The 13,855-nt window shown below is 32.6% G+C and overlaps 1 protein-coding gene across 1 annotated transcript; it reads right to left on the reverse strand.

Moving 5' to 3' along the window:
- Window positions 1-204: 204 nt before the first annotated feature.
- Window positions 205-1,252, reverse strand: LOC133283538 (uncharacterized). Its single transcript, XM_061480401.1, has one exon. The coding sequence runs from the start codon at window positions 1,130-1,132 to the stop codon at window positions 386-388; it is 747 nt and encodes a 248-aa protein (XP_061336385.1). The 5' UTR covers window positions 1,133-1,252; the 3' UTR covers window positions 205-385.
- Between the last annotated feature and the right edge of the window lie 12,603 nt (window positions 1,253-13,855).

Below are 13,855 nucleotides of genomic sequence, written 5' to 3' on the forward strand. Positions count from 1 at the left end.
TTAGCTATTAAGTAAATAACTTTTGATGCAATCCAGTTTGACATATAGTTTTCTGGCACCATACAGAAAAACACCATAATTGGATTGGACTTGTGTAATGTGTGCTAGCCTGCTCGAAGATCTACTGAAAAACTAAAGGAACATAGTTTTTCAAAATCAGAACAAAAATGTAAGAAAATATATATACTTACACAACACACACACACACACACAAACATGTCAATAAGGGATACCTTTTAAAACAAAGAACTTTCCATCAAGGTCAATATATTCATTTTCTACATCACAGTATGACTGCTAAGATAAAATCACAAGGATCAAAATGCAAAGGGGTGGAAAGACACAAAAGCACTGCGATCCAAAAGTCTCAGCGCCAATCACGTGCCTAGAATATGACAAGCAACGAAAACAGAGTGTAAATCAAGAAACACGCGTACGCTATCAACCCGCGATGTTCATCCCCGCCATCCGCGAGCGAGACCACGAGACCAGTCGAAGCCCTTGTCGCCCACAACACAAAAACTGCGGCGAAAGCGAGCGCGAAGAACCCGCCCTGAGGCAAAAACAGCGACATAGCCGAGAAAATCACCACCGGCAACATAGAGTAACCCACGACACTGGTGCAGGTATGCAGGTTCAGATTACCGGTTCGACCCGCCAACATGTTGTAAACCACGTATAAGAATATGGAAGAAACCACGATCCAACCCAAGATCACACCGAATTGGATTTTTCCGGCGAGTAACTGGAAGAGGCAAAATGACATGTAGAGTAGAATGGGCCCCGATAGATCCGAGTCCTTGTGAACTGTGTGATTTACCCGAAATGGATTAAGCACCGATCTGATTTTGCTCCAGATTTGCTCTGGGTGGATCCCTAGCTCGTCGAGGAGAGGCTCCTCGTCGTCGAAGTTGGCAGAGCCACCGCCCACGACGGGGCCAGTGTAAATTGGACCTGAAGAGGTGGACGCGGCGACGGAGCCTATGTCGAAGGACATGAAGGGGATGCCGGAGCCGGAGTTCGGTTGGAACGGAGGCGTAGGTACACGCCGCTGCTGGAGGTTTGGACCGGCGGCGGTGGGGTTTCCTGCGGATGGAAAAGCCACCGGTGGGACCTTAAACTCTTTCGCCATGTGATTGAGATCTGATTGAGGGAAGAGAATTGGTGTTGTGAAATTAGGGTTTTGAGAAGGTTCAACCTCCAATTTTTGGGGTTTCTTCGTTGGGTAAGACTGGGGATTGGAGACCAAGCGTTGTTGGAAGCTCTTGTGGTTTCTGACGTTATTTTGATATTATATTATTCCTCTTAACGAAAGTAATTTTTATTTTTTTTTGGTTAGTAATTTAATGAAAGTATTATATTTATAACTTTTTTACAAATATTTTATTATCACTAGATTAAAATAAAAATAATTTTTATTGAAATTATTTTGTAACTGTTTATTTAATTTTGTAATAAAAATAATTGTAAAAAATTGTAAAAAAATAGATTATAAATATAACTTATCTCAGAAAACTAAATAATATCTTTATAATTATAATTTAATTTTTTTCCTTTAAATTAAAACAAATATTTTTTACTATTTAATAGAAAATTTTAATTTTAATAGATCTGAATCGTCCATTTCACTAATATTAATTGTGAATCGTTCATATCACACAATCATTATTTTTAATATTTAAAAGATAAATAATGATCTAATAATTGTTATTAACTATTTAGAGATAAGTTATTGGCTTATGGCTGTTTATAATAAATATGAAACTGTCTATCATTCGATTATATAATTAATTATTAAAAAATAATATTATTTACATAAAAATATTAGTGGTTGTTATTAATTAATTAATTGAGTTATCGAATATATTAACAATTATTATCATATGTTAATTATCAAATTTATTATTGAACACAAATTTAAGATTTTTTTTCTTGCAAAGTGTAAAAAGTAGACTAAATAATTTTAATAAATAATTCTAAAAAACATAAAAATTTAAGAACTTATAGATCTTATTGTAATTTTGTAACTGTATTTGGACCACAGGCTAAGATATTACGATTTAGTAATATTGACTAATTACATGTAAAAAAAGGGGGGAAATCAGATCATGTTATAGGATATTTGCTTCATATTTCACAAAATATCAAAATTTGTGCATTACTTTGATATATATAAATTGATGGGCCCACTTGTATTATTTCTCTCCCATAGTATAAACTTCCTCGTGTGACGTAATATTCGTAAACCTAAAAAAAAAATACTAATAATGCTTTTCGAAATAAATTTATCATGTTTGAAGTTAGAATGAAACATGGCATTCTAAGAGTTTTTTTTTAAAAAAAAAAAGAAATACATGGAGTGAGAAACATTAGATTACTTTATCCCACCATTTTAATAATTAATTTGTAATTAAATATAATTAAAATGAGAAATATAATGGTAAGTTTTTTCCTCAACCCTGAGTGGTGAATAGAATATTTTCCTTTGACTTTAATTAGTGAATCTGTTCACAATGTTATTTATGATTGGACCATCTTTTCAAACAAAATAATGAAATTAATATGAAGGCATATGTGTATTCTTAAGAATATGACTTTCACTCTCTCCCTCTTGGGGACAATGCACAAGTAATGGTTATTTGTTTGTTATGCCAACCCAAAAAAAAAAAAAAAAAAAAAAAACATGATTACATCAGTCCTGACTCCTGATGAACCATTTTGCGTTGCTTCATGGGCATGTTCATACATTTTATGGAATTCACTTATCCTTGAGTTTGAGTCTAGTTATATTGTTTTTGTACTCATATAGCCATAGCATTTACATTAGACTAGCTAGTTTTAAAACAAAAGCATGAATAAACTCAGAGAATAAAGAAGTCGAGTCTATTTATTTGACCAGTTATGAGAAATCTCTTCGCAACCCAAAACAGAAGAAGCAAATCCTATGCGTGAGTATTAAAGTTTTTATAATCACACATACACACGAGCAGAGGCAATGAGAGCTAAACATAAATTTATATTCCTTTCAGGCAGATAGCCTACTACATCATACATCCATGTTGTTCAGAAATTCATATCTAAACCTCGGATAGAAGATAACAAGGAAATGGACCCTGATAGCAAATGGAAGTATTGCCCTATGCAACAGAGACTACAACTACTACTGTGCTGACTTTGGTTTTACACAAAAAAGAAAAAAAAGTCTCCTAGTGGGGTCATGATGGTCCTTATCCTTAACAGGATTAATTGCTGGAACTGGAAGGATTCTGACTGGAACTTGAGCCATGAATGGCGTTTGTAGCATTGGTTTTTGGGTTACCATTGGAGAGCTTCTGTTTGAGTTCAGACAGTAGTGCCTGATTCTCTTGATTAAGAAGTTGAGCTTTCTTCCTTAGCCTTTCATTCTCTTTCATTATGTGATAGTTCTGGAAGTACAGCTCTGAGTTCAGCCTCTCCATATTCGCAGTGCCCTGTCCTGAAACCTGAAGAAATAAAATAAAATAAGTGGTGTTGGAACAAATAGGATTAGGATTCTCAGATAATATTATTAACTGGCCCCAGAACCATAATTCAGCAAAAGAAGAGAGCTCGTGAACAAAAAAGAAGGAAATGCCATCATTAACAAAACGAAAAAAATGAAGAACACCTTGGTAATTGATTGAAATCCAAAAGGGAAAAACAATTATATACAAGCTTCTTTTCTAATGTGTTGCTTTATGATTTGCTTTGGTAGATATAATTATGACTCCTAAACGAAGAAGCCAATTACAACAGGGAAAAGCATAGCAGGTGGAGGTAGAACAATTGAGTCATTTGGACCACCCTGTCAAATAAAAAGAGCATATGGGTTGTCTCTTCAACTAAAGGAGGAGATACAGAGGGAGAATAATAGTTGTCCAAAATCTGCAATTGCTTGAAAGCAAAAAAATAAAATAATAATAATAATAATAATTTCTTTCGGCTGTCCCAAGAGGGAAGAAAAGGATAAAGGTCACACATAAAAGGGACAAGCTTCATAAGAAGATCTTCTGTGTGTTGGTATATCTATGTAACAAACAAGGTTCTTGTTGTCACACGCATATAACCGCATAAGAGGTATTCAAATGATTTAACATGAACACATAGCCTGAAGTTGTTAAAGTAATTATAAATGTGGCTGGGAAGAGGGACCATAACACCCCCATATTTTATATTATATGTATAATTAAAAATGAGATGTTTTCTTAGACCTTGGACCCAGAGAAAGACAAAGAAATCATTCATAGGGTCTTTTTGTAAGAATGAAAATAATAATAATCTAAAGGGAAAACAAAGGCTATAGAATCCATTCTTCCAAAAATTTAAGCTGATTTAAAACCGAGACACCTGAAAATTTAAAGCCATGTCAACACTTAAAGGTAGAAAAAGCCTAACAAGAGACATAATAAAGATGATTTGGCCCCAGATATATAGAAATAAGTTAAGCCAAATACTACTTGCAATGTTCAAATGGGTTTCCAAATACAATACCCTGTCTTTCTTTCTTAATGAATGTAAGGAAGAAAACAAAACAAAAACATGATATATAGAGAGAGGGAAACAGAGGTGTTCCTCTCTCTTGAACTTTTCGAAAAAGATCACCTTTTGAAAGCTGAAAACTTGGTCGACTGAACAAACTGGACTCTGGAAGGCCAGTAGCAGCAGTAGGAGAAAAGGATGAGTTTGTGAAGGTAAGTGTGGGACAAAACGAACAATGAGGGTGTTAATTTATAGAGCAAAATTGAGAGAAGATGAACAAAGAGAGAGGGGCATATTATGGGTGGGGGACGTGTCCCTCCTCTCTCTGACACAACAATCATGCATGTGTAAGCATGGAAGGCGGCTGGTTAGCAGCCTAAAAGATTTCATGTTTTGTTTCTATGATGATGCTTATGGCGTCATGTGAATGATTATTTTGAATGGGGTTTTTTGTTTCCGCTGATTCTTCTCTTCTTCCCCGCCCTTTCCTTGTGTGCATGAGCAAAAGGGCATATTAGGTATAACATTTGGCATAATGAACACGAGAGGGACAATAATGGGTCTTCCCTCTAGGTTATCTAAAATGATGGTGGGCTAGGCCATCCCAAGATTTGCAATGATGGTTTGGATTGGGTCTGAGAAACCACCATCAGTATTCAGCACCCTTCCTTAGGCCCCTCCCCTCTATCATCAATTACACTCTTGTTTTTATTTATGCTCTGGTTCTTCTATTTTTAGACCTTCATGATTCTCATTTTTATTTTGCAATTTTCATGTGTTGGGCACTGTTGGCAATAATCATTCTCATTGCCTTATTATTATTCCTTGTGTTGACAAATTGTGGTTTTTGTGCATTCTTTGTGTCAATTTCTTGTGGACTTGTCTTCACTCCACGGCACTGCTTCTCCTTTCCCCTAGTCATATATCTTTTACTTTCTTTATTTTAACAAAGGAATGTGAAATCATTAAAAGGGTTCCAAAAAAAAATTAAAAAAAAAAAGAAGAAGATGTGGAGGGTGTTATGCACTGTAATTATATTAAAGCAAGCTTCTTTTAGTACAAGCTCCTTCTGAGAATCTTTGTCTTACTTCCAGTGGAATTTCCATTCATGTGCTATCCAAATGACACATCTTTTCGTACCATTTATCCTGTGACTGTGAGTTAATGAGCGTTTTGAACCGTTGATGGTCTTTTGTTTTAAGTTATTATAATGACAGTAATTATATGCCAAACCAGTATCATAATTAAAGCACTCGTTTTCTTGCCAAATTCAGGATCTAAGCTTGAAATAATTGGGTAAGTAACAGTGGTTGGATGTGTAGCTGGGGCCAGCAGCCCCAAATCCCCTCATGGGTTATGAGTGGCATAACGTGAAACATCATGGTTGACAGATAGTATTTTGGATGTGTTTAATTTGTTTGGTAGGGGTTTTAAAATTTTGCATGGGAAAGTTTTCATGGGATTTAATAAAGAAGATTATGTTTCGCATGTGTTTGTAAAAAAATTGCATAAGCTTCTCATTTGCATAGGAATCTGATGTAATGTGTAAAATTGTAAGAATTTATCTACTTCAGAATACCACCAGAGGATAGTATTCTGATTTTGCCTAGGAAATCGAAAAGTGGCAATGGAAAAAAATTTAATTTACACCAATTTTTTCTGATAATATTTTAGCTTATCAAATAATTTTTTTTTTAAATTTTTCTATCAAATTTGTTTTTCCATTATATTCTCAGGTAAAAATAATTTTTTCTTCTGCCAAACGTCCTAGTGAAATTCTCAACTTCGGACTTTGCTTGCATCAATCTATGCTGTCTAAAGAATCAGATTTCATAATTTATACTTTAAAAAAACTTATCAATAATTCTAAGATTTTAGTTACAATTTTTACCTATGCTTTCGCTGTTTATATTTTTTCTTATTGGAAAGTATAATACATTCCCAAATTTATGACTCCAGGGCATTAAATATTAGAAAAACACTTACATAAATTTAATGTGTCAAGTCAATCACATGATTAATTACAATGTATTATGATAATTAATTATAAATAGTATTTATTAATTAATAATATAATTAACATAATACAATTAAGAATGAAAGGACAAAATGAGGGGTTAGTGTAATTTTCAGAGATAGATATATATATATATATATATATATATATATATATATATATATATATATATATGTCACATGTTTGTAGTATAATACTTATCTCATATAATTAATGTGCAGAATTAACCGTATTAATATGGATATTTATTGAAAAAGTAAATTAATTTTTTTTTTTTAAAGAAAAACCACAGTAAAAAAAATACGTTCAGTTTATATAAAAAAATATATGTTCCCGTAAAAACTCTAGTTTAAATAGTCACTTCCTCATACTTTGTAGTAGTATTATTAAACTTGGATCGATCAAGATTCCATTGAGATATTGGGTTAATAGATAACTAGTTCAGTCAGTAAATTATTAGTTTAATCGCATAAATTAAATATATATAATAAAATATATTAGATATAAAATTAGAAGAATTTTAGTTAATAATTGGAGTTAGTTTAGTAGTAAGTGCTATCAGTTATGACCCACATATTTTGGTTCAAATCTCATTAAAAATATTATTCAAGTATTTTGTCCAAATTTTCGAAAGTCATTTTTTTTAAAAAAATTGGTGTCGATAGAACTTGATTCAGGACCAAATTATCAATTTCATATCAGGTCAAATGAATGACCGATTCAATACCTAAACCAAACCGGTTGGAGATCTTATTTATAGGTCAACTGGTCCAACCAACTGGGTCAGATTGATTTTCATAACACTGCTCTAAGTTTAGTACAGTCAATTGAATGCAATTTCAACTATATATATATGGGCTTGCAATTTCTCATGTTGCATGAGAAATTCAAGTTTTATTACAAAGAGAAAGGGGTGGAGCTCACCTTAAAGAAAAATAAAAGTAATTGGTACGATAAAAAAAGATCAATGACTCATATACACCTCATCTGAGAGCCATTACGCCAATTGCTCTTTTTTGATCTAATGACTCTCAGATGAGGTGTCAAACTTTAAATTTGACACCGGTGTCAAAGGATCATACCTTATATATATATATATATATATATATATATATATATATATATATATAGGTAGGTAGGATCATGATCATTTTACACTGGTGTAAGTTACACTCTTAATCTTATCCGTTAATCCTACTTATATCTAAAGGTTCCAATTTTTTAGTAATGTGAGCCATTGGATACAAGTAGATCAAAGGTCAAGATTGAGTGTAAGACTTCTAACTCTTACACTGGTATAAGAATATCTGTCTCACACACACACACACATATATATATAGGACTAGGTTATTCTAATTACCTTTTTTTTGCCTATCTTTGCTTACTACTCTAACATTATTATATTAGAATCTCAATTAATATTTATCATTTCTCTTTTTTCTTAAGATTATGATTTAATGATGCTGAAAAATAATAAATAAAAATAAACAAAAAAAATAAATAAAATAACTTATTCCATATATATAATTTAGTTTAGATTCAATTTGCATAATTTATAGAAATTGAGTCACCGTCACAGCTGTTTGTCCCATATGCACCCACATCATTTAACCCACCATACAAATGCGGCTAAGGCGATCTCTGCTCAACCAAAGCTCTAGCCTCATAAGTTCCTGTCCCATCAAATGTTGAAACATGTTAAATACCCTAACATGAGCTTGGTCGACAATCCTATGCTATTCAAATTCAAATAACAACGGTACAGTCAGAGAAAGTATAGGGAGGCAAAAGTTATCTCCCAAAGCAATACCATAAGCACACGCATAACATAAGCAGTAAATTGGCGTAAGTGAGTGAATGAATCAAATAAAAAGGGATATAAATCTCGTCAGAAACGAACAATGATGGCAAGCCCCAATAATAATGGTTCTCTTCCTTAGTCATCTATTCAAAATCCCTCTTACATAGTCCTTTTTTTTTTCCCTTTGAGTCACTCCACATTGAATAATTTATTGAAAAAACTTGTGCATTCATGACTTGATGGGATTAAGAATTGTTTACGTGTTCCTTCATAAATGTTTATGACAGTGCTCAATAGTTTTCTTTTTTGTGGTCACAAATATACCTCGCACTCATGAATACCCATCATCAGATACCTGGTCTATAATTACAATTATGCACAGCGGTAATGATCAATCTTTATGTTTTTACCAAGGACAACAGAGATAGAGAGAGAGAGAGAGGAGGGGATGATTGCAGATTTGCAGTGCATCACTTATATAGTGAGAAGCCAAGTAAGTGAACGTGAAGCGTCACACGTGAAGGCTTTGAAATTTCATCCCATAGTTATATCAGCTCTTCATGGGGGTGCGCGTGACTTTATAGGCAAGAGAAAGATTTTGAGACTTATCAGTTGCTAAAGAAATTAAGGGGTGTATTGGATTAAAATTTAAAAAAAAAAAAGTTGAGAAAAATTATTTTATAGATTTTAAAAGATTAATTAGAATTTGAGGGATTTTAAAAAATAAAATTAGAAGACTTTTTTTACAATCAAGATTTCATAAGATTGAATTTTAAATTATTTTAATAAAATTTATAAGATTTGAAAGAACAATATGAATTTATAAGATTTTAAAAAATCATATGAAATTTTAATAAACATTCAAAATTATAAAAGTTAATAAAAAAATAGCAAAGAAATACAATGATATTAATAAAAAAAGTAAAATATAATATAATTTTCTCAATCAGTAAAACATAATATAATTTTTAACAAACATTCAAAATTAATAAGCAAAAGCTCTCCACATATCTAAAACTATAGGGTTCATTTTTTCTGCAGTTAATGCAGATAAGTTATCTGCATTGCCCAAAACGACATCATTTTGGAGCAAAAATCAAGGTGTTTTTGTAATTTTAATTTATTTCAGGGTTATAATAGTCTTTATAATTATAATTTTTCAATATTTCAACACCAAAACGACGTCGTTTTGGGAGTAAATGCAGATAACTTATCTGCAGTAACTGCAGAAATATTTTTCTGAAAACTATATTAGTCTTTCACGCATTAGCATTTTCTCATTCCCGCTTTTGGGTTTGACCAATGGTTTGAAAATTATCTTCTTCATTTAATATCAGAATTATGCATATATGATTATAAGACTCAATTTTTTTTATTAAAATAAGTCTAAATTTGCATATAGAACTTAAAGTTCATGATAAAATTTCGTTTCGAATTTTTTGCAATTAATCTTGAAAACCTTGGATTTTTTTTTCTACGTGATGAGTTTTCTAACCATATATCATATGCATGTTTTCATTGAGTATTTCACGAAAATTTCGAATCTGAATTTCTGGGTTTTATTACATAAAAGTTTAAAAAATTTCTCAAATTATTTTCAATCGATATATTGAAACCTTAAATTGCTTTGGGATGTTTAAAAGTAAGTTTTTAGTTATTTATTGACACAAAAATTGTTTGAAATAACTTTTTATAGCGAATGAATTTCGTTCATGAATGTATTGTTACAAAACATAGTATTCGTATTATGAAAGTTTCAATCTTTCTTTAAATTGATATTGTTTCATTGATGTAAAATAAAAATTGGTTTGAAGTTTTAGTTCCCTTATTGTTTTCCCACTGTTTTATGTTGTTTTTAATACAAAAATCACACACTTTTGTGCCAAGAAAAATCGCGACCCATAACTTGAAAATTTATTTTTTAAACTTCCGCAAGCTCTCAAAATCGCTAAAAAATATGCTATTTTTAATATGGATTATATTATAATCTTGTTGGTTTGTTGTTTCTGGGTTGTTTTATTACGAGAATCGCTCAAAAATCTGCTATTTTTTAGCTTTGACTTTTGCTTAGAAACTAATCCTAATTACCTCTTTGAGGCGAATCAGAACCCCCGGTATCCCTACGGGTTCGACTTTTTGAGCCGCCTATGGGACTAATCCAGAGTTCGATTGTGAGTTCAAGGATTACGGTACTTATGCCCCTCCCTAGATGGTGTTGGTGGGACTAATCTGCTATTTTTTAGCTTTGACGAAGCCCCCACGGTGAAACCCAGTTTCGAGCGGATCAACCCGCCAGAGGAAGAAGAATACACTGAAATAAAGAAATCTCAATAAATTATATGGGTTAGGGACTTAGGGTGAGATTATGGGAGAAGCATTCTACTTATATTTTTTCACAAAAAAATCTCACGAAATTCATACAAATAGAAAATCTATTAAAACCGTTAGATTTTTGAATCTCACAAGATTATTTTTTCTTTGTTTAAAATCCAGATTGAATATCAATGGATTTGGACGGACTCTAAAATAATTTTTAAAATTCTAATCGAATACCACGTGAATTTTTTTAATCCTGTAAAATCCTAATTGAATATCAATAAATTTTTTGTCCAAAAATATTCTATTAAAATCCTTTGAATACCAATAGATTTTTTTGTCCAGAAATAATCCATTAAAATCTCAATCCAAAAATATTACCACGTGACTTTTGCATTGTCAAATATATGTAAAAAGTTTTTATCATAGATAACAATAACTAGATCAGGTTGCCGCTGTAACTGCAGATTAGTTAACTAGTGATATTCATCCAGTCTGCAGATTTGTCTGAGACAAGTAAAACTGCTGAAAACCACTGATAAACCAATTTTAATTTTTTTAATTTTTTTTCTAAAATGAAAGCCTAATGCTAAGTTACAAACAATTTGCCCCACTTGGTTATATAAATTAAATGCTTAAACATGACATCTGGTGGTGACTTATGGATGGTGGGATACTAACTTGATTTAAGTTTTATTAGATTAATTATCATATGATTCTTTGTAATTTTTCTCGAATTAAACGCTGCAGACTTTTATAAAAATCTTTGTTTTTGTGAATTTGGGTATTGCTAAAGGAGTCTTAGTTTAAAATTGGCAAACAAATCAGGATATTTTTCGTGAATTCCATTTTCAAGTAAAGAGCCTTATGTTTGATCTTACCAATTCATAATTTTCTTGGTTGACAAAGTTTTATGATTTTAATCATGATTTGAGCCCAAGTTATCCAATTATTATTAGCAGAAAGGTGAGCCAATTGACCTTTAGCTTTAATTCCAAGTGCTTGTATGATCGAGAATATTAATTCAGAATGCATTATGATGTTCCCTTGGTGAATAAATTGGCTGATTTCTGTCCATAATCATTTCTTCATTTGATTGAACATTACCTGAATGGTTGGGGACCTCTTCGATTAATGATGAGAAAGGGCTTAATTTTTTACTAAGTAAAAACAAGCTGGAATGTGTATTGAAGAGTTAATTTATATTTTACCAAAGAAAATATTTTATTAACTGAATCAGATGACATAAACAATCACATTCCTGTGCTTCTTCATGCGTCGGTACGGCTGATGATTCTGTATTTTGGTCATTGAATCCAGATATATCAATAATGTGATTTCTTCAAATGATCAATAATAATAATAAACCAAAATAACATCTATAAATACCATCTTGCCGTTACACGGGCAAGTTATTTTCTTAAGTATCACACTTTACAAGCGGGATTAGAGGAGAGGCTTGTTAAACAGACAGTCTCACACTCACTAGCTACCGGTTCTTCATTATCATTCTTGTGCCAATTCCATAGTGCATGCGATGCATTTACCACCTCTAATATCCCATGTCCAAAGCTACCTGTTGTCACAGACCAAAAATAATTATTTCGAATCATGAAATTCTAAAGTGTTAAAAATTAATATTGCTTAGAGAAACAATTCAAAGGTTTAAGTACTTGTGATAAGAGCAGAGCTCTAAAAATGAAACAAAGAGACTATTTTATTCAATACCCCAATTCTGTTATCAGCAAGGTATATATACCACTGCACTATACCACTGCACATTACAACTAATATTCTGTAATTAATAACCAATCCCCTAATTACAAGGAAAGTCCTAACTAACTTGAGTATCATTATAACCCATATTAATGACACCCATTAATATGTCTGAAAGTCCACACAGCCCAACTTAGAACACCTACTATTCTTTTGGGCCTAGCCAACCCAACTCCATTCGTATCACTCGTCCCTCCTTCAAAAGGGACCTTGATCACAAGGTCCAACTCCAGATAAAATTGACAAGATCCTGTTCGTTCTCCCATGATGACTTAGAACCCGAGTGTTAAGAACAGCCAATGGTTGCTGAACTAGTTGATTCTCTCGATAAGTGGAGGGTAAATCTGTTGGAAATCGACAATCACACAGAATCGAGAAAACAGAAAAAGAGATAAAAGTAGAGAGATTGACACGATGATTTACCCTGGTTCACCCAATATAGGCTACGTCCAGCTTGTCTGTACTATATTCACCTCACCGCCACTCGTTACAAGTCTCTCGGTTTACAAGGCAAATATAAATAGGATTACAAGAAACCCTAACAACAGCTATTGATGGGCCCAAGCCCAAACTGCTAAGAAAATTACAATAGAACGTTGGGATTTGCATTAAAAGGCTTCAGAACTGAGATGTGAAATAAAGGATGGATGCGAGACTCGGGAGGTAACTCCAACTGATATGCAACACGACTCAGTACCTTCTTGACAGGAAAGGGACCATAATATCGTTTGGCAAGTTTTTGATTGCCTCTGCGTGCCACGGAAACCTGCCTATAAGGTTGGAGCTTCACCAAAACTAACTCTCCAACAGCAAATTCCTTATCTTTTCGATGTTTATCAGCAGTGAGTTTCATGCTGTTCTGGGCTGCTAGCAGGTGATGCTTAAGGCTTGCAAGTAGCTCATTCCTGTGAGACAACAAAGTATCTATAGCAGCAACTCTTACTGAACCTTGAGTATATGACGGAATCAAGGTTGGTTGCTTACCATATACAAGAACACTATAGGAAAGCTGCTGGGTCATATGTGTTGAGATGGTCTTCCTTTCAGGATTACTTGTCTTGCAGAAAATTAACAATTAAAAAAAAGGATAAAAAAAAAAAAAAAACACTATAACAAACATACTTCCATTGCTTTGGAAGGTTGCCGACTGTGGAGGAAAGCTGCTGGGTCATATGTGTTGGAATCAGTGGCTGAGGTGGTCTTCCTCTTAGGGTTACTCATCTTGCAGAAAATTAACAACACAATGGTTACAAAATAAAAAAAAATAACAGAATAAGAAACATATCTCCATTTATTTGGAAGGTTGTCCATTATGGAGGAAATTTGTAGACATACTAACTTGATTTAAGTTTTATTGGATTCATTATCATATGATTCTTTGTAATTTTTCTGGAATTAAACGCTGCAGACTTATATAAAATTCTTTGTTTTTGTGAATTTGGGTACTG

The sequence above is a fragment of the Gastrolobium bilobum genome, unplaced genomic scaffold, assembly GCF_033153095.1.
Source record: "Gastrolobium bilobum isolate Gb01-03AN ecotype WA unplaced genomic scaffold, APGP_CSIRO_Gbil_v1 utg212064, whole genome shotgun sequence".
NCBI classification, from domain to species: Eukaryota; Viridiplantae; Streptophyta; class Magnoliopsida; order Fabales; family Fabaceae; genus Gastrolobium; species Gastrolobium bilobum.

What these genes read in the sequence shown, in the direction of transcription:
- LOC133283538 (XM_061480401.1), bottom strand. Translation starts at nt 1,132, where the DNA reads ATGGCGAAAGAGTTTAAGGTCCCACCGGTGGCTTTTCCATCCGCAGGA.